Source organism: Pleurodeles waltl, chromosome 12 (assembly GCF_031143425.1).
Source record: "Pleurodeles waltl isolate 20211129_DDA chromosome 12, aPleWal1.hap1.20221129, whole genome shotgun sequence".
Classification (NCBI taxonomy): Eukaryota; Metazoa; Chordata; class Amphibia; order Caudata; family Salamandridae; genus Pleurodeles; species Pleurodeles waltl.
The window spans coordinates 132,255,586-132,277,414 of NC_090451.1; the positions used below are offsets into that span (position 1 = coordinate 132,255,586).

General features: G+C 42.8%; 1 protein-coding gene across 1 annotated transcript in view; it reads left to right on the plus strand.

The window, feature by feature from the left end:
• The window catches only part of CTC1 (CST telomere replication complex component 1), a 158,280-nt gene that overhangs the window by 98,740 nt on the left and 37,711 nt on the right, over positions 1-21,829 (plus strand). Inside the window, exons 14-18 of the mRNA XM_069216790.1 lie at positions 3,947-4,036; positions 4,523-4,672; positions 6,503-6,570; positions 7,879-7,988; positions 13,827-13,992. Coding sequence (XP_069072891.1) covers positions 3,947-4,036; positions 4,523-4,672; positions 6,503-6,570; positions 7,879-7,988; positions 13,827-13,992 — 584 coding nt within the window. The remainder of the gene's footprint in view (positions 1-3,946; positions 4,037-4,522; positions 4,673-6,502; positions 6,571-7,878; positions 7,989-13,826; positions 13,993-21,829) is intronic.

A 21,829-nucleotide genomic window follows, 5' to 3' on the forward strand; every position in this document is an offset into this window, starting at 1 on the left:
TGTGTGGGCTTCGCCCATGCTTTTTGGGACCACTGGTCCACGGACATTTTATGGGACAGTGTACGGACTTGTGTTCTTGCTGTAAATATTGGTGTATACTGATTATTTGCTGTTCCCTTGGGCTATCTGATTGTTCGAATATTACACTAGTTAAACTCATTTTGTTTTGTTCCTGCGTTCTTCCAAGAGGTGACGGGGTGTATCTGTGATGTTTTTGGATATGTGTGTGTGTTGTTGTGGGTAGGGGTGGGGGTGTTGCGTTTTGCGTGTGTGTGTGTCACTCTCTTTTTCCTCCTCCCCTCCCCTGTGTGCTAGGTGCAGTACTCACCGTCGTCGCCGCCGCCACCTTCTTTCCACTTAGTGGTATATAAATAGATACAGCAACATGGGCAGGACCTGTAACTCGGGCCCCATGGCATCCTGGTTCTTCGTTGAGTGTCGAGAGGTAAGTGGTTTCCCTTCTGTGTACTGTTTCCGCTGTGCTTTTGATGGCGTTAGTACCGCCCCCGAAAAGCTAGCGGATTGGTACCTTGTAATAGTGTGGGCAGTACATTGTCTTCCGCCTGTCTATTGGTGGTGACCGCCGCGGTGTTTGTTGCTACCGCCGTGGCAGTTGAAGTGTTAAAGCGGCTGGCTGTGTTAGTGGTTTCCACCATGGTCGTGATTCAATTTTTATTACTGCCAGCCTGTTGGCGGTATTACTGCTGCTTTATCACCGACCGCCAGGGTTGTTATGAGGGCCAACATCTGTTGCCACAATAAAAGCAGATAATATTTTTGTCACAATAAACATCCATTTTGAAGGAGAAAGGGATTCTTTGGTGTGTGTGTGTGTCATAGTAAAACATAGATCCAAATGGCAAGAGGTTCGACAAGGAAAAATAACAAATATAAGTAGTGTCTCAGTCATAGCACGATCAGCTTGAAGGATGGTAAACAAGCTGAACCAATGAGTACTTGGTTCATGCTCCAGCCGGAGGAAGAGGAAAAGATTATATTAATAGGTTTCCCAGCAGGTTTTTAAGCTACTTCAGTCAGGCTACACATGGTAGGCCTGAAGCCATGTTTTACGGGCCTACGCTGTGGATGGCACCACAGATCCTTGAATCCACAGGTGGCTTTTAACGTCTGGACCCTTGTTGCATTTTCTACAGCATATACTAGGGACTAGAAAGTAAGGTAAATATGTCAATCAGGGATAAGCCAATTTAACCATGTTTAAAGGATGAGCACAGATACCATTCTCCTATTTAGTTGGGGTACAAATGCCCATAGGTCTATATCCAACAACAATAGGGTCCAGAAAAAAGTTGGAAATCTGGGAGACCATGCAGTAAAGGGGGTTTGCAACACTGGGATATCAGTTGCACTGGGCTGTAGTACTACCTTGGGATCACAAGTAGACCATCTGTAACAGGTCTTCAAACTTTTGGCCAGGCCTCAGAGTTGCTTAATTAATCTCAGGGCTGGGGGTACTACGCTCTAATGAAAAGAACATTTGTTAAGTCACATGGCAACAGACACAAACATCATTGTGAAAACAGTACTGTATTTTTAATGAAAGAAACAGAGTGGCAGTGAGCCATTCCTTGATGGGCTACAAGTCACGAATTTTGTCACTCATGTCCTGGCTGGGAGTAGGTGTCAGAGTGGGGGTAGAGAAGTCCAAATAATCCTCAAAGCCCTACACCCATATTTCAGATTTCTTATATCACATTGTAGATATTTTCATACTTTTAGGGAGACCAATAGAATGTTGACGATATTGTATGTAATTGTGTTTTTAAAATGAACAACTGAACAAAACTGCAAAGTTTCACTAGGTAATTATGTAGAGAGCTGCCAATTTTGTAGAATGATTGTGTGAGAAAATGTTTGATTCTGGGAACCCCTCGAAGAATGTATTTCTTTAAAGGAGAAGGCTGTACTTTGGGACACTTTACAGATGAAATATCCTCTGGGTAAAACCTGAAGGATTTGTCCCCCTTAAAATATTCTGAATTGCCTCACTTGGGAATATTGTGTGGTTATCCCGCACCATTGCTCATCTACCTGGTAACTCCAGTTACTGGCCAGACTGGGAATTCCAGGCAACTCGTAATAAGGTCCTTCAGAATAAAGTTTGTGTTTGTTCCTGGAGTTCCAGAAAACCATGTATAGAGGTCTAAATTGATCTTGATCCTCCTTTTAAAATATTCTTCAAGCATACGCTTGGATTTATGTATTGCTTTCTTGTTCCTCTTCTGCTTCAGCATCATGATGGTCTTGAAGATGCTGGATTTGGCGTAGACTGTGCCCAGGCAGTAGTTTCTTTATTGCAAGTCTCTTTATATTAATTTTGAAAAATAAAGAAATTACCTATATGCATACCTGTTACAGTATAATATCATGCACGGGAAGAAGAAGAAATCAGTATGTTCTGTATAACTGAGAAAGATTATTTTACATAAACACAAATCCACTGAGACGTTGTTTCTCTGGGTAAGCCGTGGTTTGTATTGTACTATTACGAAAACACATAGTGCAATTCTCACGTATTAGATACATCTACAGATCAGGCAGTGCTTTTGCATGGGCACCTTTTGCTATTCGGGAAACCTTCAATAAAACAAACAGAAAAAATGTCCTTCCACTGCTCTCAAGACATGGCAGTTTCCCCAAGAGTGGGAAGAAAAACTAAGGGTCTGGTTTAGAATTATGATAGATGGGAAGCTCTGTCACCTGTCCACCATACTTCAGGTACACTCTAGCCTATGGGACTTGTAATACAGAAGAAGGGATATCCATGTTTTTGACAGATTATCCCACCCATACTGTAAATCAGGTCCTAAACCAGGTCCTTCAGATCACAAGGGGTGCACTGTAGAAGACTGAAATAGCACAACACGACAGTAACGATCTACATATTGCACACTTCTGCTAATTATAGAACTAGAAACAGATAATGCAATAAACAGCAGCATTAATTGCAACATAATTTCCAATATAGCATGCTGCAAGGATTGGCTTCTGAGCCTTTCTCATGTGTGCTAACAGTAGATTAAAGTGTTCCTTGAACAGCTCTTCCTGTCATTCACCAATGTTTATAATGTACTAGCAGCAAGTATTGGTAAACAGTGCCTGTGTTGCTACCAAATCTTGCCATATCTGGCAAGTGTGAACTCTTTGCCATCCCCTGATAGTGAGGGACATAGCATGTGTGCCTAATTCGCGGATGAAACCTGTGCAGCGACTAGTGTGACACTAGGTGCTATGCATGCACACAACCATCATCTCAAATCCTTATGTTACTCTGTTCACAGATTTCATTTCTGCCAGAAACACTCCATGTGGTGTTATGCCTGCCCCTTATGTTCTCCTTTCAAATATGTTGCTGATGAGAAATAACGCATGTATCTACAAATGTGTGACTTTGCTTACCAACATAGTGCAGGGAGGGTATATATACAATGCAAGCTTCGCATGATCTCCCAGTGCCCTCTGATGTCAATGTTCTACCAACCAAGGCACGTAGTAGTCGCAGCAGTGGTTAAAGCAGTGATATTTTTTTATATATAAAACTGCACACACACAACATGTAACTTCAGTCTTCAGAGCTTGATTGCTGCTGCCTTCCGCTCTTCCATCCACATCCAATCAATGCCATAGAATGATCTGCAGGAGACCACCACACCTTGCTTGACCTTCAAGGAACAAGCTGTTGAATTTGAGCTCTGTTCATCAGTTTTGACATGCAGACTAGTATCTGTCCATGCAACATGTGTGTCAGTTCATTTCTACGTCCGGTTTCTTCACTCTTCTGTTATTTCTGTACTTAAAAATATTGTCAACCTTATTTCCCCTTTGTTTGCCTCTTCATTTCATTCTTTTTTCCTGTAGTTCTCCATTTGTCATTATCACTCTCTACCCACCTGTTTATATTATAGTATATTGTCTCTGTATTTAGGTAAAGCTGCTCTTCATGGGGAAAGCCATAAGGTGGACCGATGTCCTACATGCCGGTGGCGTTTACCGCATTGTCGTGCCACAAGAAAACGTGAGTATGAAATACCTCTGCCTGGTACCCAGGCAATACTGATGATGTTACCCCTGGGGCCAGAGGAAGCTTAATATAATGATTCATTGAGGTCTCACTATGTCTGTTACTTTGCTCCACCTATACATTTCTACTAATACCCGATGTGCATGTTAGCGAACATTCTCACAATTATGTTTTTGATTTCATTTGCTGATGAACTCTAGACTAATTGGTTTAGCAAAGTACTTTAAAATTTCCACTTGAAATGGGATCTCTAGTCTTCTGAATTATCCATTCACCATTCTAGTCTCCAGAACACTTTAGACGTATTCATATTTGCAGGCTTTTACTTTTTGGCAGGAGTTACTCCTGTGCCTTATTACTGGCAATTAGTTACAGGTAAGTAACGTCTTACCTGTAATTCTATAGGCGTATTTAGTATTTGTTCCTTAGTTCGTCCTGGAATGAAAGCCACCAAGACCTCTCTTACCTTCCGTTCTGCAGGATGTGGGTGTCTTAGAGTGCTCTAGTAGCTCCTGTATTCAACTGAGCACGCAGCACCGGCTGCAGTCCAGCTGCCCTCTGAGCCTCTGCATACAGGATAGGTGGAGATTGCAATATGTGGCTTCGCTCTCTGATGTCACCAACCACCAGGTAAGTATTTTTTATGTTGAAAACATTAATTTACAAAGGTGTCCACTGTGAGACTTATTCTAGTGCAAATTAAAATCCCAGCATGATACTCTTCATAACAGATCTCCCAGGAATTCATTGGTTGTGGCTAAAATCCTTCCCTATAGGCGGGGACCAAAAGAGAGGCCAAGAGGTGCACGGCCATTGAGCAAAAGATAGTCTGATACTTGGAGGAGGAAAGGTTTTAAGAAATACCTTTTCAAGCAAAAGAACTACCTGAATTAAAATTGGAAGTTTAAACCCAAATCGTATGTATTCTTTTAACTGGGATAAGTAAAGAGTTGATCACATGAGACTCAACAAACTTTAATTAAAATGGCATACATATTAGATTAACAGTAGAGGACAAGATACAAGACAAAACAAAATGGTCCAAAATGTGGGCTTTTTGCATTCATCCCTCGCTTCGGCCATAGTTGTGGAACTTCATTATGCATAACTTGAAGTTATGCATAATGATGTGAGGAAGGAGAATGTCTGTGCCAGACCTCCAGTGATGCCTAGAGTTAATGAGTCAGTGGAGTAAGGTAAAATTCTGCACACTACTCTACAAAACCTGGTGAGGGACCCCTAAAATTCCCCTTGGAGCGGCCACCTCAAGTATGTACTAAGGCCTTAGCCAGAGAAGGAGTCTCTTGATGTTTAGCATCCATCCACACCACGTGTTAAACTCCTGTCCTGAGGAGGACGTCCCGTTCTGAGACTATGATGTAGGTGCTTAAAAAACAGAAGATACCGGCTTGACATGGTGGAGCTGTGGAATGAAGGCATAGGAAAGAGATTGGAATGAGCAGGAATTAACAATTTTTGATGGCCTTGTTTTGGCTTCCAAGGCTTATTTGTTTCCATAATCTACAGACCCACCTTGATGCTCATGCAAATGGGATGGAAGATTAGAGAGAATGTATCCTTCATGGTTTTTTGCTCAAATATATTTAAATATATTTATTTGAGGTCCCTGCAGACTTTTAGATAGTTATGGAGGTTATTTTCTTCCTCCCACCATGTGTATGTTTCTCAGATTTGAGATCTTGGCCTGTCTGCATTTAACATGATCTGTAGCCATGCCTATGCTTAATTTACCAGTGTGTCTCTGGGTTCCCTTGTCCACAGTATCTTAGTGATGCGGTTACCTCTTTCCTTTCTGTCCGTGTTCATGCAGATGGCATTCCTGACTTACACTAAAACAATACTACTTCTTTGTTGCATGCTGTTTGTTTCCCTGTCTAATGTTCCTCTTCTTTCTGGATACGTGTGAGCTCTGATTCATTCAGCTGAAGTTCACTGTACAGTCGGTTTTGTTTTCTTTTCAACCCAAATCTTATCTTCAGAAAACTTTATTTTTTGTTACTTAGCATAAACGATGAAGGAATGAGGGCAAATACACTTCTTTCATTTGTTCTAAATCCGATTTTCATGATTGCATCTGACTTTATAAAAGAGTTCCATTTAGTTTCTTTGTATGGAAACATATGTTCTTTGGGTATCTTAAAACTCTGGTATGGATCCTGCCCTCCTTGTTCAGTGTTAAAGTTTCTTACTCTAAATGTTCTACAAACCTCTTGGATGAAGTAATGTATTTATTTGTATAAAAGTTTTATATAGCACTCCTGCACCCAAGAAGGTATCAGAGTGCCTTGCAAGCAACTACAAATAATTAGCAGGCAGAGTACAGAGATAGAACATTGCAGAATTAAGGTAATATGGTAGGACACAGCACAGGAGAGCTGGGTGTTAAGTCTGGAGATGTATGTGTAAACAACCTCTCATCTCTTTTCCCATTTTTGACAGAAAGTGCATGCAGCACTGGCTTCCATGAGGCCCAGGATTTCCCCCATTGCAAAGATTCTAAGCTCCAGGTGGGTCAGCTCTTGTTTATCCCGAATTTGTCTTTAGGAACTCGTACGCTATTTAGTTTGAACCACTAACTTCCAATTGCAAGGTCCCTGGCCTGGTGAACCTGGTCTTGCCTGTGAAAGTTTTCTATTGTGTTATCAGTATGTATCTCTATCCCAGTTACTTATCGCAAGTTTGTTTTGTAGAGTCAGACACAGTGCTTAATTTGTGCTTGTTGTTTCCGGTGCTGAGCACCGGCACTTATTTTTGAGGGCCGGGCTTATTCTTCTGTCTCAAACATTTGCTGCGAGCAAAAGACACATATGGGAAAGACGGAAGAAGGGAAAAAACGAAAAAGCGTCACAAAGGGAGAAAGTAGAAAGCTGCAAGAGTGAGCGGAAGGGGCAGGGAGTGGCTTTATATTGATTGAAGAGGCCCGAGATGGCTTCAGGATTACGCTGCCTCATTACTTTATTTCGTGTCCCCTCATTTAATTGCAGCAACCGCGTGTTTAAGAGGCAGGCTTTGGGCACCGGCACATTTTTATTTACAAATTAAGCACTGGTCAGACATATATGTTGCACATTTCATCTTAATGCCAAGAGTACCCCTTCCTTCTACCAGAATACTCTCAGGTGTACCACTCACGCCCACATACACACATACACGTACATACCGCTTGACCTCACAATCTTCAGTTTCCTTCGAGCTGGAAGAGATGCATGAATAAATTATCCAGAAATTTGCTCTTACGCATTTTACTTTTGTTTTTCCACAAGATATTTTGTTTTCTGTGTGGAAGTCCTTCGCATTATGCACCCATTAAATATGGGGATGTTCCCTTTCCCATCCTGGGAAGCTACCTGCACGTTTGATGTGAATACCCACAAACCTGTGTTAATGGGCACTTCACTGTTCTATTTCTAAACTTTCAGTGGTGAAAAATCCACTTTATGGCACATTTTCCACTATCCTAGGTTGTCTATACAATGTGCGTTGAAACATCCATTGACTCTTATTCTGTGAACCAGGATGTGTAAGTTTGAAGTAAAACAGCTTTTTTTGTGCACCTAAACTGCATTAAACTATGCTTTTGTGCGTGCAGCCTTTTGAGAATCAGGCCCTCGCAGTCCTGTTACAAAATGGCTGTGACTGAGATCCAGAGCAAAGGCTGCTTCAAGCCGCTGTGAGACACTCTCTCGGGTACGGAGCTAATTGAAGGGCGAATTACTCCATGTATGTGTGTCCACCAGGCTCAAAAGCAAATTGGTGTGAAAAGAGGGGTTGTCTCTGCTGTAACTGCGTGATCTTAACATAACTTTATTTCTTAGTGCCACAGATGCACTGGTTTCTTTCTGCTGTGAAGTGTCGGGGCGCACTGTGTATGAACCAGACAGAAAGAGCAGGACCATCACAGCTCAGAGGACCCGGCGAAGCCATGGTGAGGATACATACACATGTCATGTTCTTTGGGCTGTGGAGAAGGGACTTGTGAGTGGAGCACACATTTATTTTTATTTACCGTACTGTTTTATGTGGTAGTATTTCCAGCTACTATTACATCTTAACTGCTCATAAACAAAACGCAGGACTATGCAGAACGCCCAGCAGTTGCAACAGCAGGTACGAAGTTCAGCATCTTGCTTTGGACATTTTAATTGAGTTCCTCCTAGCGCGCCAGGTGGATTGGGTCTTGTAGCTCCAGATGGGCTTGCCCACTTCAGTCCTGAGAGTTCTGGTGTTAGCAAATTGTTTGGAGAGGCACTGACACCATTCAGGGTCAAGTATCAAGGGTCAAGTAGGTGACATATCTTGCATTAGCATATCTACAAGGCAACGGTGGCCCTACATAACCTGGGGTTTACAGTGGTTAGAGAATCAGACGCGGCAAGCAGGGATACTGCATGACACGTACTAGCAAACAGTAGAGAAGTGAGGGTTACAGGTTGGGGTAAAGTAGCAAGGAAAGTGACACAGAGTCAAGCTGCAACGGGGACTTGCATACAACGGCGTGGAAGTGAGATATCTTCAGGGGCAGTCCAGCATCCAGGTGGTTACTGTGTGGCAAGGTTTTGCTTGAACTCCGGGGTGTCAACTCCCTGAAGAAGTAGAGGATGAAGCATGGCGGATCTAGACTGGGATGAAGTTCTAGAGGTTAGGAGCGTAGCGAGCAAAAACCTCAGGTCTAGTCTTCATGAATTTCCAGGTTTCCAGTCTGGTGCTGCTGCTACTATGAGTTGTCCACACTCTTCATTCAGTCTCCGATGCACTTTGGCTCCAGACTTCACAATGTCTTCCCACAGTCTGTCTCCCACATCCACAGTAGTGACATCCAATGCATCCTGTGGAGCTAGGTTTGTCACACTTCGGCCTAGATCCTCTTCTTCACTGTAAGCAGACAAGCACATGCATTTCAAGAAAGTGGTGAGGGATGCTCCAAATGCTGCAGGATGCGTTTCTGAAGCCTGAGGAGATGTAGACGCCTGGGTCACAAAATAGCCAAGCAGATTCAGGATACATTACTCACACGTAGCTGATTATTCATGATTCTTTATCTAGGCCTGAAGCACTCACAGTCCTGTTAGATTTAGGTAGACTCATGTGTAAATGTTCTCGTAATTTGCACAAGTTAGAAAATGTGTTGAAAATAAAGCAAAGAAGAATATTGTAAAACAATGTCTGCAACTCCATTTCTATCAAACAGAAAGTCCTCTGCCTGGCTTGGAAAAGTGTTTGTTTTTTCCTGCTCTGTTTTTTCTCCAGAAAACTGAGAGTGCTCAAGTAGTGCTCCAAGTTTTTACTGTGCTGTGTATCAGCAGAGCTATTTTTGGCTGACTGGATTATCTAAAGTGATACTCTAACCATTGTCAGGGGCAGCTACCTGTTGAATGAGGTTGCTTTCCATCACCTACCTGTCCTACTAGAGAGAAACCTACTGCTTCCTATGTTTCTAGCTATTACCTGGCAACATAAGGACTGTCTGGCACAGAACAACAAAATACCTTGACAAATTTATACCTTTGTGGCCTAGGATGCCCTACTTGCGAAGACTGTACACATAGAAGGAAAGTGCAGTTCTCCTTAACTGGGAGAGAAGTTTCAGCCGAAAAGGCAGACCTTTGGATAGCTCTGGTTTCTTGCTCTGGTCTTCCAATTTAGATAAAACGGTTTTCTTTGAACTAGTAACTCCTTCCTTGCTATGCCTTTGAGTAGACACTCACCACTGTTAAGGAGATGCATTACCAGGAGGAAAACCTTTGCCGGTGGAGTGCTCTCCCTCTGGCTGAAGCAAGGTCAGTATTCCTGGAGACATATGTGCTGTGGCCTAAAGGGCAGGAGCTGGACTGCCTTGGAGATGAGCTACATGGTCACTAGGAAATCTGCACAAGGCCCAGCTGTTTTATGGATCTGCATGGAGGATGCCCTATGGAACCAGGACTCCCAGGAGCCATGAGATTCCACACCCCAGATGACAAACTTTTAAGACTTCACAAAAGCATGGTCTTAGTCGTGAAGTATCAGAGATGCTTTTGTTTACCATCTAGTAAGTATATACTATTCTGACGTTCCATAGCTTTAGGATGCCTGTATCTCTCCCCCCATGACTCAGAGAGACTTGGAGGTTAGGAACCACAGTCACAGTATGGCGTGGAGTAATCACTGTCCCGGTTTGGACTAGTCTTGTTTAATGAATCCAGTCATCCTAATTCCCAAACCGTTTTCACCATCATTCTGACCCTTACGGTTTCAGTGATGTCACTATGTAAAGTTATTGACAGTTCTTCTTCCTAATATCCAAATCTGAATTGGAACAGGTGAAGGCAAGGGGACCGGTCAGTGTACCACCTCACTAAAAAATCTTGACCTATATTGTCTGTTTCCAATATGCAACTTAGCGCCAGAATGCCAAAGTGAACGCTGAACCACTATTAGATCTATCCTCATTTCAGAACGTAGAGACAAGTTGTGACCTTAAGTGGTCTCTGAAAAAGTTGACCTTGTTTCCTCTTGGATACTCATTAGTTCCCAAGTCACCACTTACTTGGACACTGACATGCATGGTATCTTACTCTTTCCCATTGATTCTACGTAGGTGTGACCCCTAATGTTTGGGTGGTGATATTTTATAGCAAAGTGCTTCTTTTCTTTTGAACTGGAAACTCAGCAGCTGGGCCTCCAGTCCAATGAGCTGTCCAGTCTTCAACCCTGAGGCAGAGATCATTACAAGAGAGATCTAGTAATATTAACGTAAGGGCAAACTTTTTTTCTGACACCTCCAGCCAATTGATGGCTCCTTCATTAGTAAACATAGTAAAATGAAGAGTCCTGAAGTGTCTGAAGTCGACTCAATTGCAGATTATTGGATTTAGGGCAACAGTTATAAAACACTGAAGGCCTAGTGTGTAAACTGTAGAAACACTTACGGGATCATATTGTAGTCCCAAAAGATGGTACCATCCTTCGGTCTTCGATGCAAATCATGTTTTCCCGCTTATATTGCCTCTGAATCACAGTCCTTTTCTGTTCAGGCATTGGGTTGATGGTGTTTTTTACTATGTTACCCTGTATTAGGTTTGCTAATCCCTAGCACTTCTTAGGGTTCCTGGTCGAATTCCATACCCCAGAAGAACCAAACTGAGTAACTTTATTTTGTAATTGGAGTGCTATAGTATTGATTGCACCAGTGGTAAACGGAAGTGCCCACACAGGATGCTTCTAAGTAACCACTGACTGCCCCAGGCCCCCCACAGGAAACATCTGTAGTGTGCCAGAGGAAACTTTATACCTGTGACCTGCAACTGACCCCGTTTGTCTTTTTTCTGTTAGCAAAAAGTTTGTGTAATTGATAACCTTGTTAATTTATATTTAATTTGAATTCTGTTTCAGGCAATTCTTGTGCTGTGAAGTCTTTCTTGCACCATCATTTGAGCCTACTGACCATCTATGGCAGCATTTTATCTAGAGATGTAAAACATTCTAGCCTATTGTGTTTTTGGTCTTCATAGGGTTTCATCATTACTGAAAGACACTAGCATGGTCATTTACACCCTGTTGACTGCCCTAAAATGAGCGTGCACAGTATTTGTACACTGTCTGGAACTAGTGCTGAATTTATCTGTGTGCAAATTGTGATCATTTTCTTTTTTAGATTTCTCCTGCACGGCGCTTGCACTGTGCTTTTGAAATCTATTGTTAATATATATATTGAAAGGGGCGTTCATCCCACCCCCTTGCTTATCATTGGTTCCTGAGAGTGCCACTTACTTTTCCTCCATTTCTATTGGCTGTAACATATTTCCTGCATTTTCCAATGCTTGTTCCTCACGTATTTCCTCTTATCAGTGTCCAGAGGCCCAAGTACAGTTTTCATCCACTTTTGGGGAACTTTTTAAATATATTGCCTGCACAGCACTTACATAATCTCCTGATTGCTGCATGCATTTCAAGCGTGCTTATTTTCATTTCATGCATACGTTACTCTATCGCTTTTTTGTAGAGTCGATGGTGTCTAAAAATAGAATATGTAAACTGCAAGATAGGGCTGCAAATACTGAAGACCTACTGCTATCAAATGGCTGTGCGGAAACAGGGCTTACTGTGGTGCTTCATTCACTCTGAGTCAAAAGCAGTTTAAAGAGCTCATTAGACAAGCAGATGGACATCCTGACTGCCTGTTATTTAAGGAGCCGCCACCAATCTCCTACTATGCGGGCCGCTTGTCAGTCCCTACAGCTCTACACTTGGCAGTGAGTCCAGACAGTAAGATATTGGGTGACACACTGAGGATATTGAGGTAAGCAAACTAAAAATCCCACATGATTAGCCGCTGTACCCCAGTGATGTCCGCTGACTGCCAGCCTTGATTGGCCCGCTTCCCTATCACAACAATTTGCAGCTCCTGCCTGCCTCTTATATAGCAGAGGATTTTCCTGAGGTCCCTCAATCTGATATTAACATCCAAGTTGGTGGAAAACAATTAATAAAAAAAAAGTCCACTTGGCAGCCTTTGGCGAGAATGTGATGATGAATCACTCCACCCAGTTTTGCTACCACAGGGCCGGGGCACTTCTTATCCTGTGCGAACGCTGGAGCTGCAGAAGTCCCAAGTGGGCAACCTCTGGCAGCTTCACCAGTGACATGCTACGAGTCAGCCAAGCTGCCCAGCTCCCTTCCTGGCCATTAGAGCCCCCCCCCAGCACCCTACCCACGCCCACCCACCAGTGTACTCGCAATGTGCGCTTCATCTTTCTATCAGTCCATGTGCAGAGGCAGCGCTCTCCGTTTACTGAGAACTTTCTATCCTCTTAACTGGGAAGGCTTCTGCTGCTCATAACGGGCACAGCTCATTATTGCCTGGGTTAGCGGTAGGTTCTGGTAAGGGATGATGCCAGGTCGATTACTGTTTTTGCTTACTTCTCAGATTTTGAGGTCCAGATCAATGACTAGAAATAACATATCTGGGACTGGGAAATGTGTCTAAGCTAAAGTCACATAGGCGAAACCTAATTAATTTACCAATGCTTGTTTCTTTTGCAGGTACTGTGAAAGCAAAGTAGAAAATGGTGAATTCACTCATGCAGGAACAGGTGCAAATATTGTTTGCACATGTTACTGCCAAAATGTGTGCACAAAACAGTAAATCAGGCACAAGTACTACCTGTCACAAATGTAATTTGGGTCTGGAGGTTTTCTATATTATGTTCCATACATGTTTTGTATTGTAATTGCATGCATGTAGAGTTTCTTACCCCTGAAAAGGTGCATGGTTTTAATCTGCCAAGTGTATATGTTTCAGGGTCTAACCTGGACAGCGTAGCTCACAATCGTTCTCCATCCTTGTAGCCATATTTACTTGAAGAATTAATAGCTTTTTGAGCTAAATCAAGGACATCTCCTGGCCCCATGACTCTTCCATGCTATTCATTATTAATTAAGTGGTTTTCTCAGCAGGCATTTTATCTGTAAGAAAATATGTGATTTCACTTTCTAAACAATATACATTCATTCGCAGATGTGACTGACTAAGCATCTGTCATTACACCACTGTGGAGAAAATATTGGGTTTTTAATGGGCCTACGGGTTGTGAGCAAAGAGTTCTCTGGACCACTCTCATAAGATGTGCTAATGCTGGAAGTTTTCAGAAAATAACAAGGGTGATGCCCGAAAGCTCTGCCAGTGTTGAAGATACCAGCAGCAAAATCTAACAGCTGCACGTGCCCGACAGTCTGCATATACATAGATATATTTCATGTCTGATTGTTATTTTGTCTCCTGCAGATGTGTTCCTGCCCTGGGATCTCTCCATAAAGGTGACGGTGAAAGACCCCTCAGATGCCTCCTGCTCAATGGATGTATACATGGACCTTGCGATGGCGCCCTATCCTCTTGGGTTATTGCCCGGAGCCAAGGTTTACTTTGAGAATCTTCAGATGATTATCTCAAGGTACCTGCACCCTCCTTATGTCACCACAAGGAAGCTCTCTCTACTATGACTAGTTACCTGTACACGGTGGAGTACATTAATAAACAATATCTGGCCACGGAATCTGTTATCACCCAAAACAGGAAGGTGGGAGCGTTTATGCCCTTCCTGGCTGTAGAAGATGAGAGTGGGATTATCTGCAGGTCAGGGCAACATTAAAATCTTATGTGTTTATCTAAACCCTGGTCTCAAGACAGACAACAAAGAGGCAGCCCTCAGTATTTATTCCAACTCAGAAACAATAATTCCTAGTGAAAGTGTTATTTTCTGATAATAAAGAGATTGGTAACAACTTGATACAAATATCTATGCACCTCAGACCACTGAATCAAAGTAGTGCTCTGTAAATCACTACAATACACATTTTTCGAAACGCTCATACGTCATCAACACTCACGCACTGAAAACTTCTTCACAGTCGCCGCGTCTTTTTTAGGTTGTTAGGGCTTAAATTGGCTCCCAACCATATAGGCACTGCATCTTCAATCAACCACTAAATATACTTCCTAAAGTGTTCTGTGTGTGTGTGAAGACATAGAAGGCACTAACTGCTGTCTGGACACCATTTCTGCTGTTCAGTCAATTCCGTTCGCATTAATCAGATCACATAGCATCATGGCTCCCGCATGCATGTGTTCCCAGAACGTCCTCTCAGGCTTGGTGTTCCGATGGACAGTGGAAAAGACATAGGTGTCAGCAATTGATCATCATTAAGATAACAGTTTTGACACATATTCTTGATTTCAAATACTGAAACTTAAAACAAGTAATTCCTACTTTCCCATATACATTCTGGAATCATAATAAGCTAACTTACATACCTTAAGAGCTGTCTAGCAGTTTCTGAAGAAACTGTCCTCTTCCTGCACCTAAGGATTTATCATTGTGCAAAAATGTTTCTAATGGATCCATCTCACTACCTGTGTCTCACGTTGTGAATTTTGCTAGAATTCATTGTGGATTGGGAAATTTTCCTAGCAATTGCTCTGGTGCATCGATAAGTGACACCATCAGACTCAGTGGTTACCGTACATAGGGCCACTGGAATTCTGGGGCAGGGAAGGGCCAAATTATGTGGCAGCACTGAGTAAATAATGTGACAAGAAAATGCAAGTTATGCGGCGTGATGCAGCACATTTTATGATAGTATTACTTCATTATTTTGTTAATTTCTCTTGTTCACACGGTCTGGGCATTGGGTGCACCATATTAGTTGCAGTTTAACACCCAAATACAGCAATAAGCAACCGGAGGGTGACCAGTCAACCTTTGCAAAGGGCCTTCCACTGTGCAGTAACACATATTTCTGCGTTTTTAGTAACTTTCAAACCGTTCAAACTAGCTTCACGTAATTTCAGTGGCCTCGACCATACGCCACCTCCAGAAGTGAAGACACAGAGCTGTACATATGTGGCACCCCACTGCACTGATCTTCCATTCTTTTCTTTTGTGCTTTTTGACTTTTTTCGGTTTTTCACACACCTCAAAATTTTATTTGTTTCAGCAAGGGAATGTCATGAGGAAATGTCTCTCTCTAGTGTTTTGGAATGACTTGAAGTCCTGCAATAAATGCTACTTCATGCACACAAAGACGATCGGGGAATGGGAAGCAAAATTGTACATCTCTGAAAACAAAAAGCGGGGTATGTGGTACTCCAAACAGCAGGCACTCTACCCCTCCAAGTCGCATGCCAGCTCCTGAACGTTCTGGTCTTGCTTCAAGACACTTTTTTTTGGCTATCTTAAAGAAGTTGATGTACAAATCATGCTTAACGCACAAGCAGTCCAGGCACGAATCGTCCCAATCTCACCACTCCCACTGCAAGGAGAAGCCGCAAAGTTGGCATTCCAAGGATTTGACTCCATTGCTATCATCCGACTTCAAGTCTGTTCCGAAGTTTGTCCGATTTTGCCCCAAGATTCCTGTGCCATCATCCACTGAAGAGGGAGGCGTTTAGGAAAGCCATGCTGCAGCTTTTCAGGGCGATAGTGACTCGATCTAGGGTAAGCCTATGACTCTGTACGAGATTACCTCGGCTCAGTCCCCCACTTGAGATGAACACCAGCCTCTCCCTCATTGCCTGTTGCACTCTCCATTGCAGCCCTGACTGAAGAAAGTCCTCACAGTAGCAGAGGTGCCAGACCTCTAACTACCTTCTAGAGAAAGTAAAGGAAACCTACTAAGAGAAATCTTGCAATATGGCCTGCTACCTCAGAACCCAAACTACCTTTTAACATCGCCATGACAGAAAGCATGATGGTTACCTAGTCTACTCTGGGTTTAGCTCCTCCAGTACGCTGTCCAGTAGCTAGGCATCATAGGCCCACCCTGAGACCTGCCCTTTTTGACTTAGCACCCAACTCAAGAGAGTGTAGTAATTTAAGTTTCTATTAGCAAAGTGAATCCTAAAGCATGACAAGGAATCCAAATGAAATGACTTCATTATTCTTCTAGCTTGGTCCTGAGGTCACAGGACACAATTACCCTTCTAGGATGTACACACCCTTTTTGGCATATGGCCAGCTTGCTCTTGGCAAATTCAGGAACACTTTTGCTCAGACAATCGAAGATGGAAGGGAACACAGTTAAGGACCGGTCACAACATGGCAGACTGTGTGGTTTTCTCTGTGGACACCAGTGTTGTGGTCAGGCATTTTGCCTGGATGCACGCCAAAGAATTTTCTGGTGACCTGCTGCCATCTTATATGGATATACCATTTGATGGTACAGGCTATTTTGTGAAATGTCTGATTCGGCACTGGAATTCCTCTGGGACAGATGTGCTATTACCTGTTTCTTGTCAACCGCCAGAGGCAGAAAAGCTTGTTCAGCCATTTTTGTAGTTCATGCAGATGTGAACAGCAGTCATCCTCCTCTTCCCCTGCCTGCCACAGCTGCTGCCAGACAGCATTGATTCCCACTGCCATGCGCGAATGGTAAGGGAGCAGGATTTGTTTCTTTATAGCCTGCTGGTGTGCTGTAACGTCTGAGTATTGAATGGTGAAGGTAATTCAACATGGCTACGCCCATCCATTTGCATCTGTTTCTCCTCACATCGTTCCTGTTTTTGTTCAGATTTCAGCAGATCATGCCTGCATTCTTGTGCATGAAGTTTAGTCTCTACTAGCCAAAGGGGCCATGGTGATGACTTCAGACCAGAGGGGAGTAGGGGATGTTACTCCTGTTGTTTTGCTGTGTCCACAAAACAGGGAGGAATCAGCCTAATTGTAATATTTGATTGTTGCATCAAGCCTTTCAGGCCCCTCCACATCTGGATCTTTTTGCCACCGCAGCATATGCGTTTTGCAAACATTACAAACTGTAGGTTCCACCAAGAGGTTCCCTCTGAGATGCATTTTGCATGCAATGGGATACCAGTCTCCTGAACTCCTTTCTGCTTCTGCCTCTCTTGTACCGAGTTCAGGACGGACCAGGCTCAGATCATTTTGATAGCTCTAGATTCAGTCAAAGGGTGAGAATGTTGAGCCTGAACATTTGTCCTGTGATCTCTCTGCTTCTTTGAGGGGACCCTCTGTTTCAGCAGCAGGGCAGGGTCCTGCACCCACAGCTCCATGCTTGGAGATTGAGTGCCGCCAACTCAGCAGCTTTGATTTACCTGCTGAAGTAGTGGATGTTATTCTTGCAACTAAACATCCACCTACCAAATCTATTTATTGTGGCCATTAAAGATTGTGGCCTGATGTGGAGACTGTCAAGTTGACCCTCTTCAGGCCAAACTGTTGGATATTTTGTGGTTTGTTTTTTCTATGATTTTGTGTTGGGTACTGTTAAGGGTTGTCGGTGCTTTCTGCATTTGCAGGCTATCCTTTCTCATGCAAGTCACCTGTTGTGATGCACTTCTTAAAAGGGTGAACATTAATGTTCCATCATGCACCCTTTATTATTCCTATTCAAAGCCGTACTGGGAACCCAAAGCAGCCCGGGCAAATGGCAAAAACGGTGCATTCTACAACACTTTTTTTCATCATATATTCAATTGTATTCGTTTTTAAAGCATATTTAATGATGACCTTATAGTGCACCATGATCCAGCAATCTTTATTGGGCCTCTTCAATGATTCCCTCACCATCACCCTCTAACAGTGCTCTAATCTCTCCATAGCCCCTCTCTCACATGTATTTAATTTGTGTTTTAGCACATCTCTTACCAGCGTAGGGCGTTGGAGTAGTTTACATCATACACACATACAAAGACAATGAATCGCACATATGTAAATCAGTGTTTATAAATGTTGACAAAGGGGACTACAAGGTGTAGGATCCACATGTCATCCATACTGGTAGGCATTTGTTTAGAGTGCTTGGTCTGGGGAAGCATAAACACAGGATTCAGAATGTTACACAGTGGTTAGGGTTGACTTTACTAATAACAATTTATTTCTACCCAAACAAACCCTTTTTAGCAAAATTAGGATAATCAAAGACTGGGGAAAAAAAACTTTCGAACTTGTACCATGTACTTTGCATGCATCTGTTTGATGGCAGTTCATAGCTCACTGTGCTAGATAATGATTGTAACTTATGAACTGCACAGTACCAAAATGAGCTCTGTGACAAAAGCAGTATTCCACTGAGCTATGCACATAAAATGCTGTTCTGTGATCTACATAGTACATGTTAATTCCCACAGGCATACTAACCCTCTGCTCTACCTTAGTTGAGTCAAAGCTGCCCCTAGACAAAACCCAAATCTTTCTCCAGAAGGTTAATTAAATACCAGAGTTATCTTGGCACCTGCCTGAAAACTGTTGGATATACAAGGAACTCTGCAGTGCTTTTAGAACTGCAGCACTGCTACAAAAGCGGCCCCCACTCTTCCAGCCTCCCGGGGAAACACCTGATGCCCAGTACAGCCAGTTCGGTATTGTTTCTATTCCTCTTCCTGAATAGGACCATATTTTGGTTCTCACTGTGCACTCCCTTCAAGCCTCTGCACAGTTGCTGTCTGAGATTGCTGACCATCATGATGGTATCCCTCATTACAATTACTTCTATGCATGGTGTTAGAGAGCTACATCTGCTCTTAGTGTAACTTCCATATACGACCTTCTTCGCAGGCCAACTGGTGCTACCAACTTGTGATTCCTTTCTGACAAATGTTTTGTCCCCCACCCCCCTACTCATCAAATAGTCCATCACCTTTACTGCTTCTTTTGCTCCACCGCACCCATCTAACAAAGAGAGGCTTCACCATTTCAACCCAAAACGTTTTTGTTTTTTACATGGAATGCATGAAGGATCATAGGTTGGATGACTGACTTCTGCACTTCTATGAGAACAAGGGAGTCTGGAGGCAAACCTCGACCAGGTGGATCAAACTTGTGCATAAAAACAAGCTATGTCTTAGCCTGAGCTAAGACTGCCACAATGAAATTTGCAAAAGCGTTCATTTCATCCGCTCAGACTTGCAGGACTTCCTGGTGTGAGGTAAATTGGCAGTGAAGTAGGTGACTGTGGTACACACACTGCCTTACTTCCCACAAGTACCACGTATTAGCTACAATTGTTGAACACGATGCTCAGCCGGTTATGACACCAAGCCACCAACAGCATCAGTAAATTAAGAGAAAGACCCTACATACAAATGCAACAAGAGAATCTACCGGGAGCAACTATCAAATGTCCTCAAATTAGTCTATTGCCACGAAGTGCAGATGCTGGTTGTATTAGAGTCACGCAGAACAATAGTTTGTTCAATGTAGTTTATTCCATAAGAAACAAAGGCAATCAACACGTGTTTCATCAAAGACGACAGAAGCTGGAAAATTAACAACAAAAGACCAAGATAAGTATGCATAGAAATATATAATCAATTAGTACCTTCAAAACAAGTTACACGAACCACAGTGCAAAATACACACAAGGCTACAAGAAAACCGTTGTCACCATGAGCCGATATGCATCAATCCAACAAAATCAAGAAATCCATTTTGAGTCATAGAGAGGACCCTATAATCATTTGGGACTACATACATGTGTGGTAAGTCCTCGTATTCTTTTCCCCATTAGTGCCCCCCTACCTAACGTGACTTCCATCCCCTTTTTCTTTGTTTGACCAATTGTTTGTTTACTGCGGCTTACAGGCTCTAGGGACGTATCATGGCCTCTCCTGTGCTTTCCCTGTAGGACTACTTTGTTACACTGGCTGGCCACGGATGCCACTCCAAGTACAGCATTTCTGCCACTTGAAGCATCTCTTTCCATCGCCTCATGTTTATTTCTTACTTATGGCTTATACTTCATATTGGCTCCTACAGCTTATACTTTCGTGCTTGACATACCTATTGTGTTTTTGCGCTGCATTGACTTTACTCTCTTTTTACTTCATTTACCTTAGGCCAAATGCACACCTTATCATGAGGATTGACATCCATTCCACTCCACTGGGAGCACATATTTCACTGTTATTTATTCATACAAACAGGTGACTTTCCCTACTGTTTGTATTCTTTTGTTACCTCTACTTACGACCACACCCAGCATGAGTGTTTACTACCTGGTTCATTTTCGCCCACTAATGTGATTCTCCTATTGTTCTTTCCTTCTTTGCATTGTTATAGTGTCCTCTATATTACTCACACTGGATTTGTTGATTATCTTGTATTGATGCATACCAGCTCATGGTGAAAACTGTTTGATTGTAGCCTTGTGTGTATTTTGCACTTTGGGATGCACGTAACTTGTTTTGAAGTCACTAATTGTTTATACATTTCCATGCATACCTATCTTGGTCTTTTGGTGTTAATTTTGCAGCCTTGAAAAAGTTGTCTTTAACGAAACACGTGCCAGCTGCCTTTGTTTCTTCTGGAATGAACTACATTGAACCAACTATTGTTCTGCTTGACTCCAACACACCCAACATCTGCACTTCGTGGCAATGGACTGATTTCAGGACATTTGATAGTTGCTTCCGGTAGATGTTCTGCCTGGTATGAATTCCACTCCTTAGAACCTCCAGGTGTTGGTGTGCGCTGTTATGGTATCTAATCACAGAGTGAGGAATCTGTGGTTCGAAGTATCTATCAGAAAAAAGTATGCTCTTTCTTGTGGATACTCTGTCTTACCCTGAGTCCTCACCAGCCTCCCTTAGTGTTCTAAAAAGGATAGATGTGGCACACTGTCATTCTTCTTAATGATTTAAGCTGCTCCGCATCATGATGGAGAGGAAGACTTCAAGGGAAAATTATTGTCAGCTCTACAAATGATTCCATCTCATCACTTCTGGAGGTAGTACCTGGCCACAGCACAGACAGATGATGCCACTTGTCAGCCTGCAGGAGCAATTGATATGAAAAATTCTGGATTCAGTCTGATGAAGTTCTCTAGGTAAGGATTCTATACTTGTTCATTTGTAACATGTGGTGGTAGAAATGCATGCTCTGCATATTTCTACCATCTATTGTTGGGCGCAGACATCACAACTTGTTTGCTTCAATGCAGCTTTGAGTGACAGGATGTGGTGTGACTTGGTGGTCCATAATGTGCTTGGACACCAACTCCACCTTAGGTTTTTCTTTTTTTCTTTTTTTTGTTCTACTATTGAGTTCATACGTTTTCAGCACGGACTTAGAGATTGATGCTCTACTCACAGCTTGTCATGCCTATCTCCATCCTTCGAGATTGACACCTCAGATAATAATCATTGCTAGATTAACCTGTATTCCACGGTTCCCTTAATATGACACGTTCTACTTCTGTGTACTGCTTTGGTGCCTGGCAGCCCAGGTTCATTCGAGTCTACCTCAATCCCCATAGAGCTCGCTCCAGAAAAAGCAG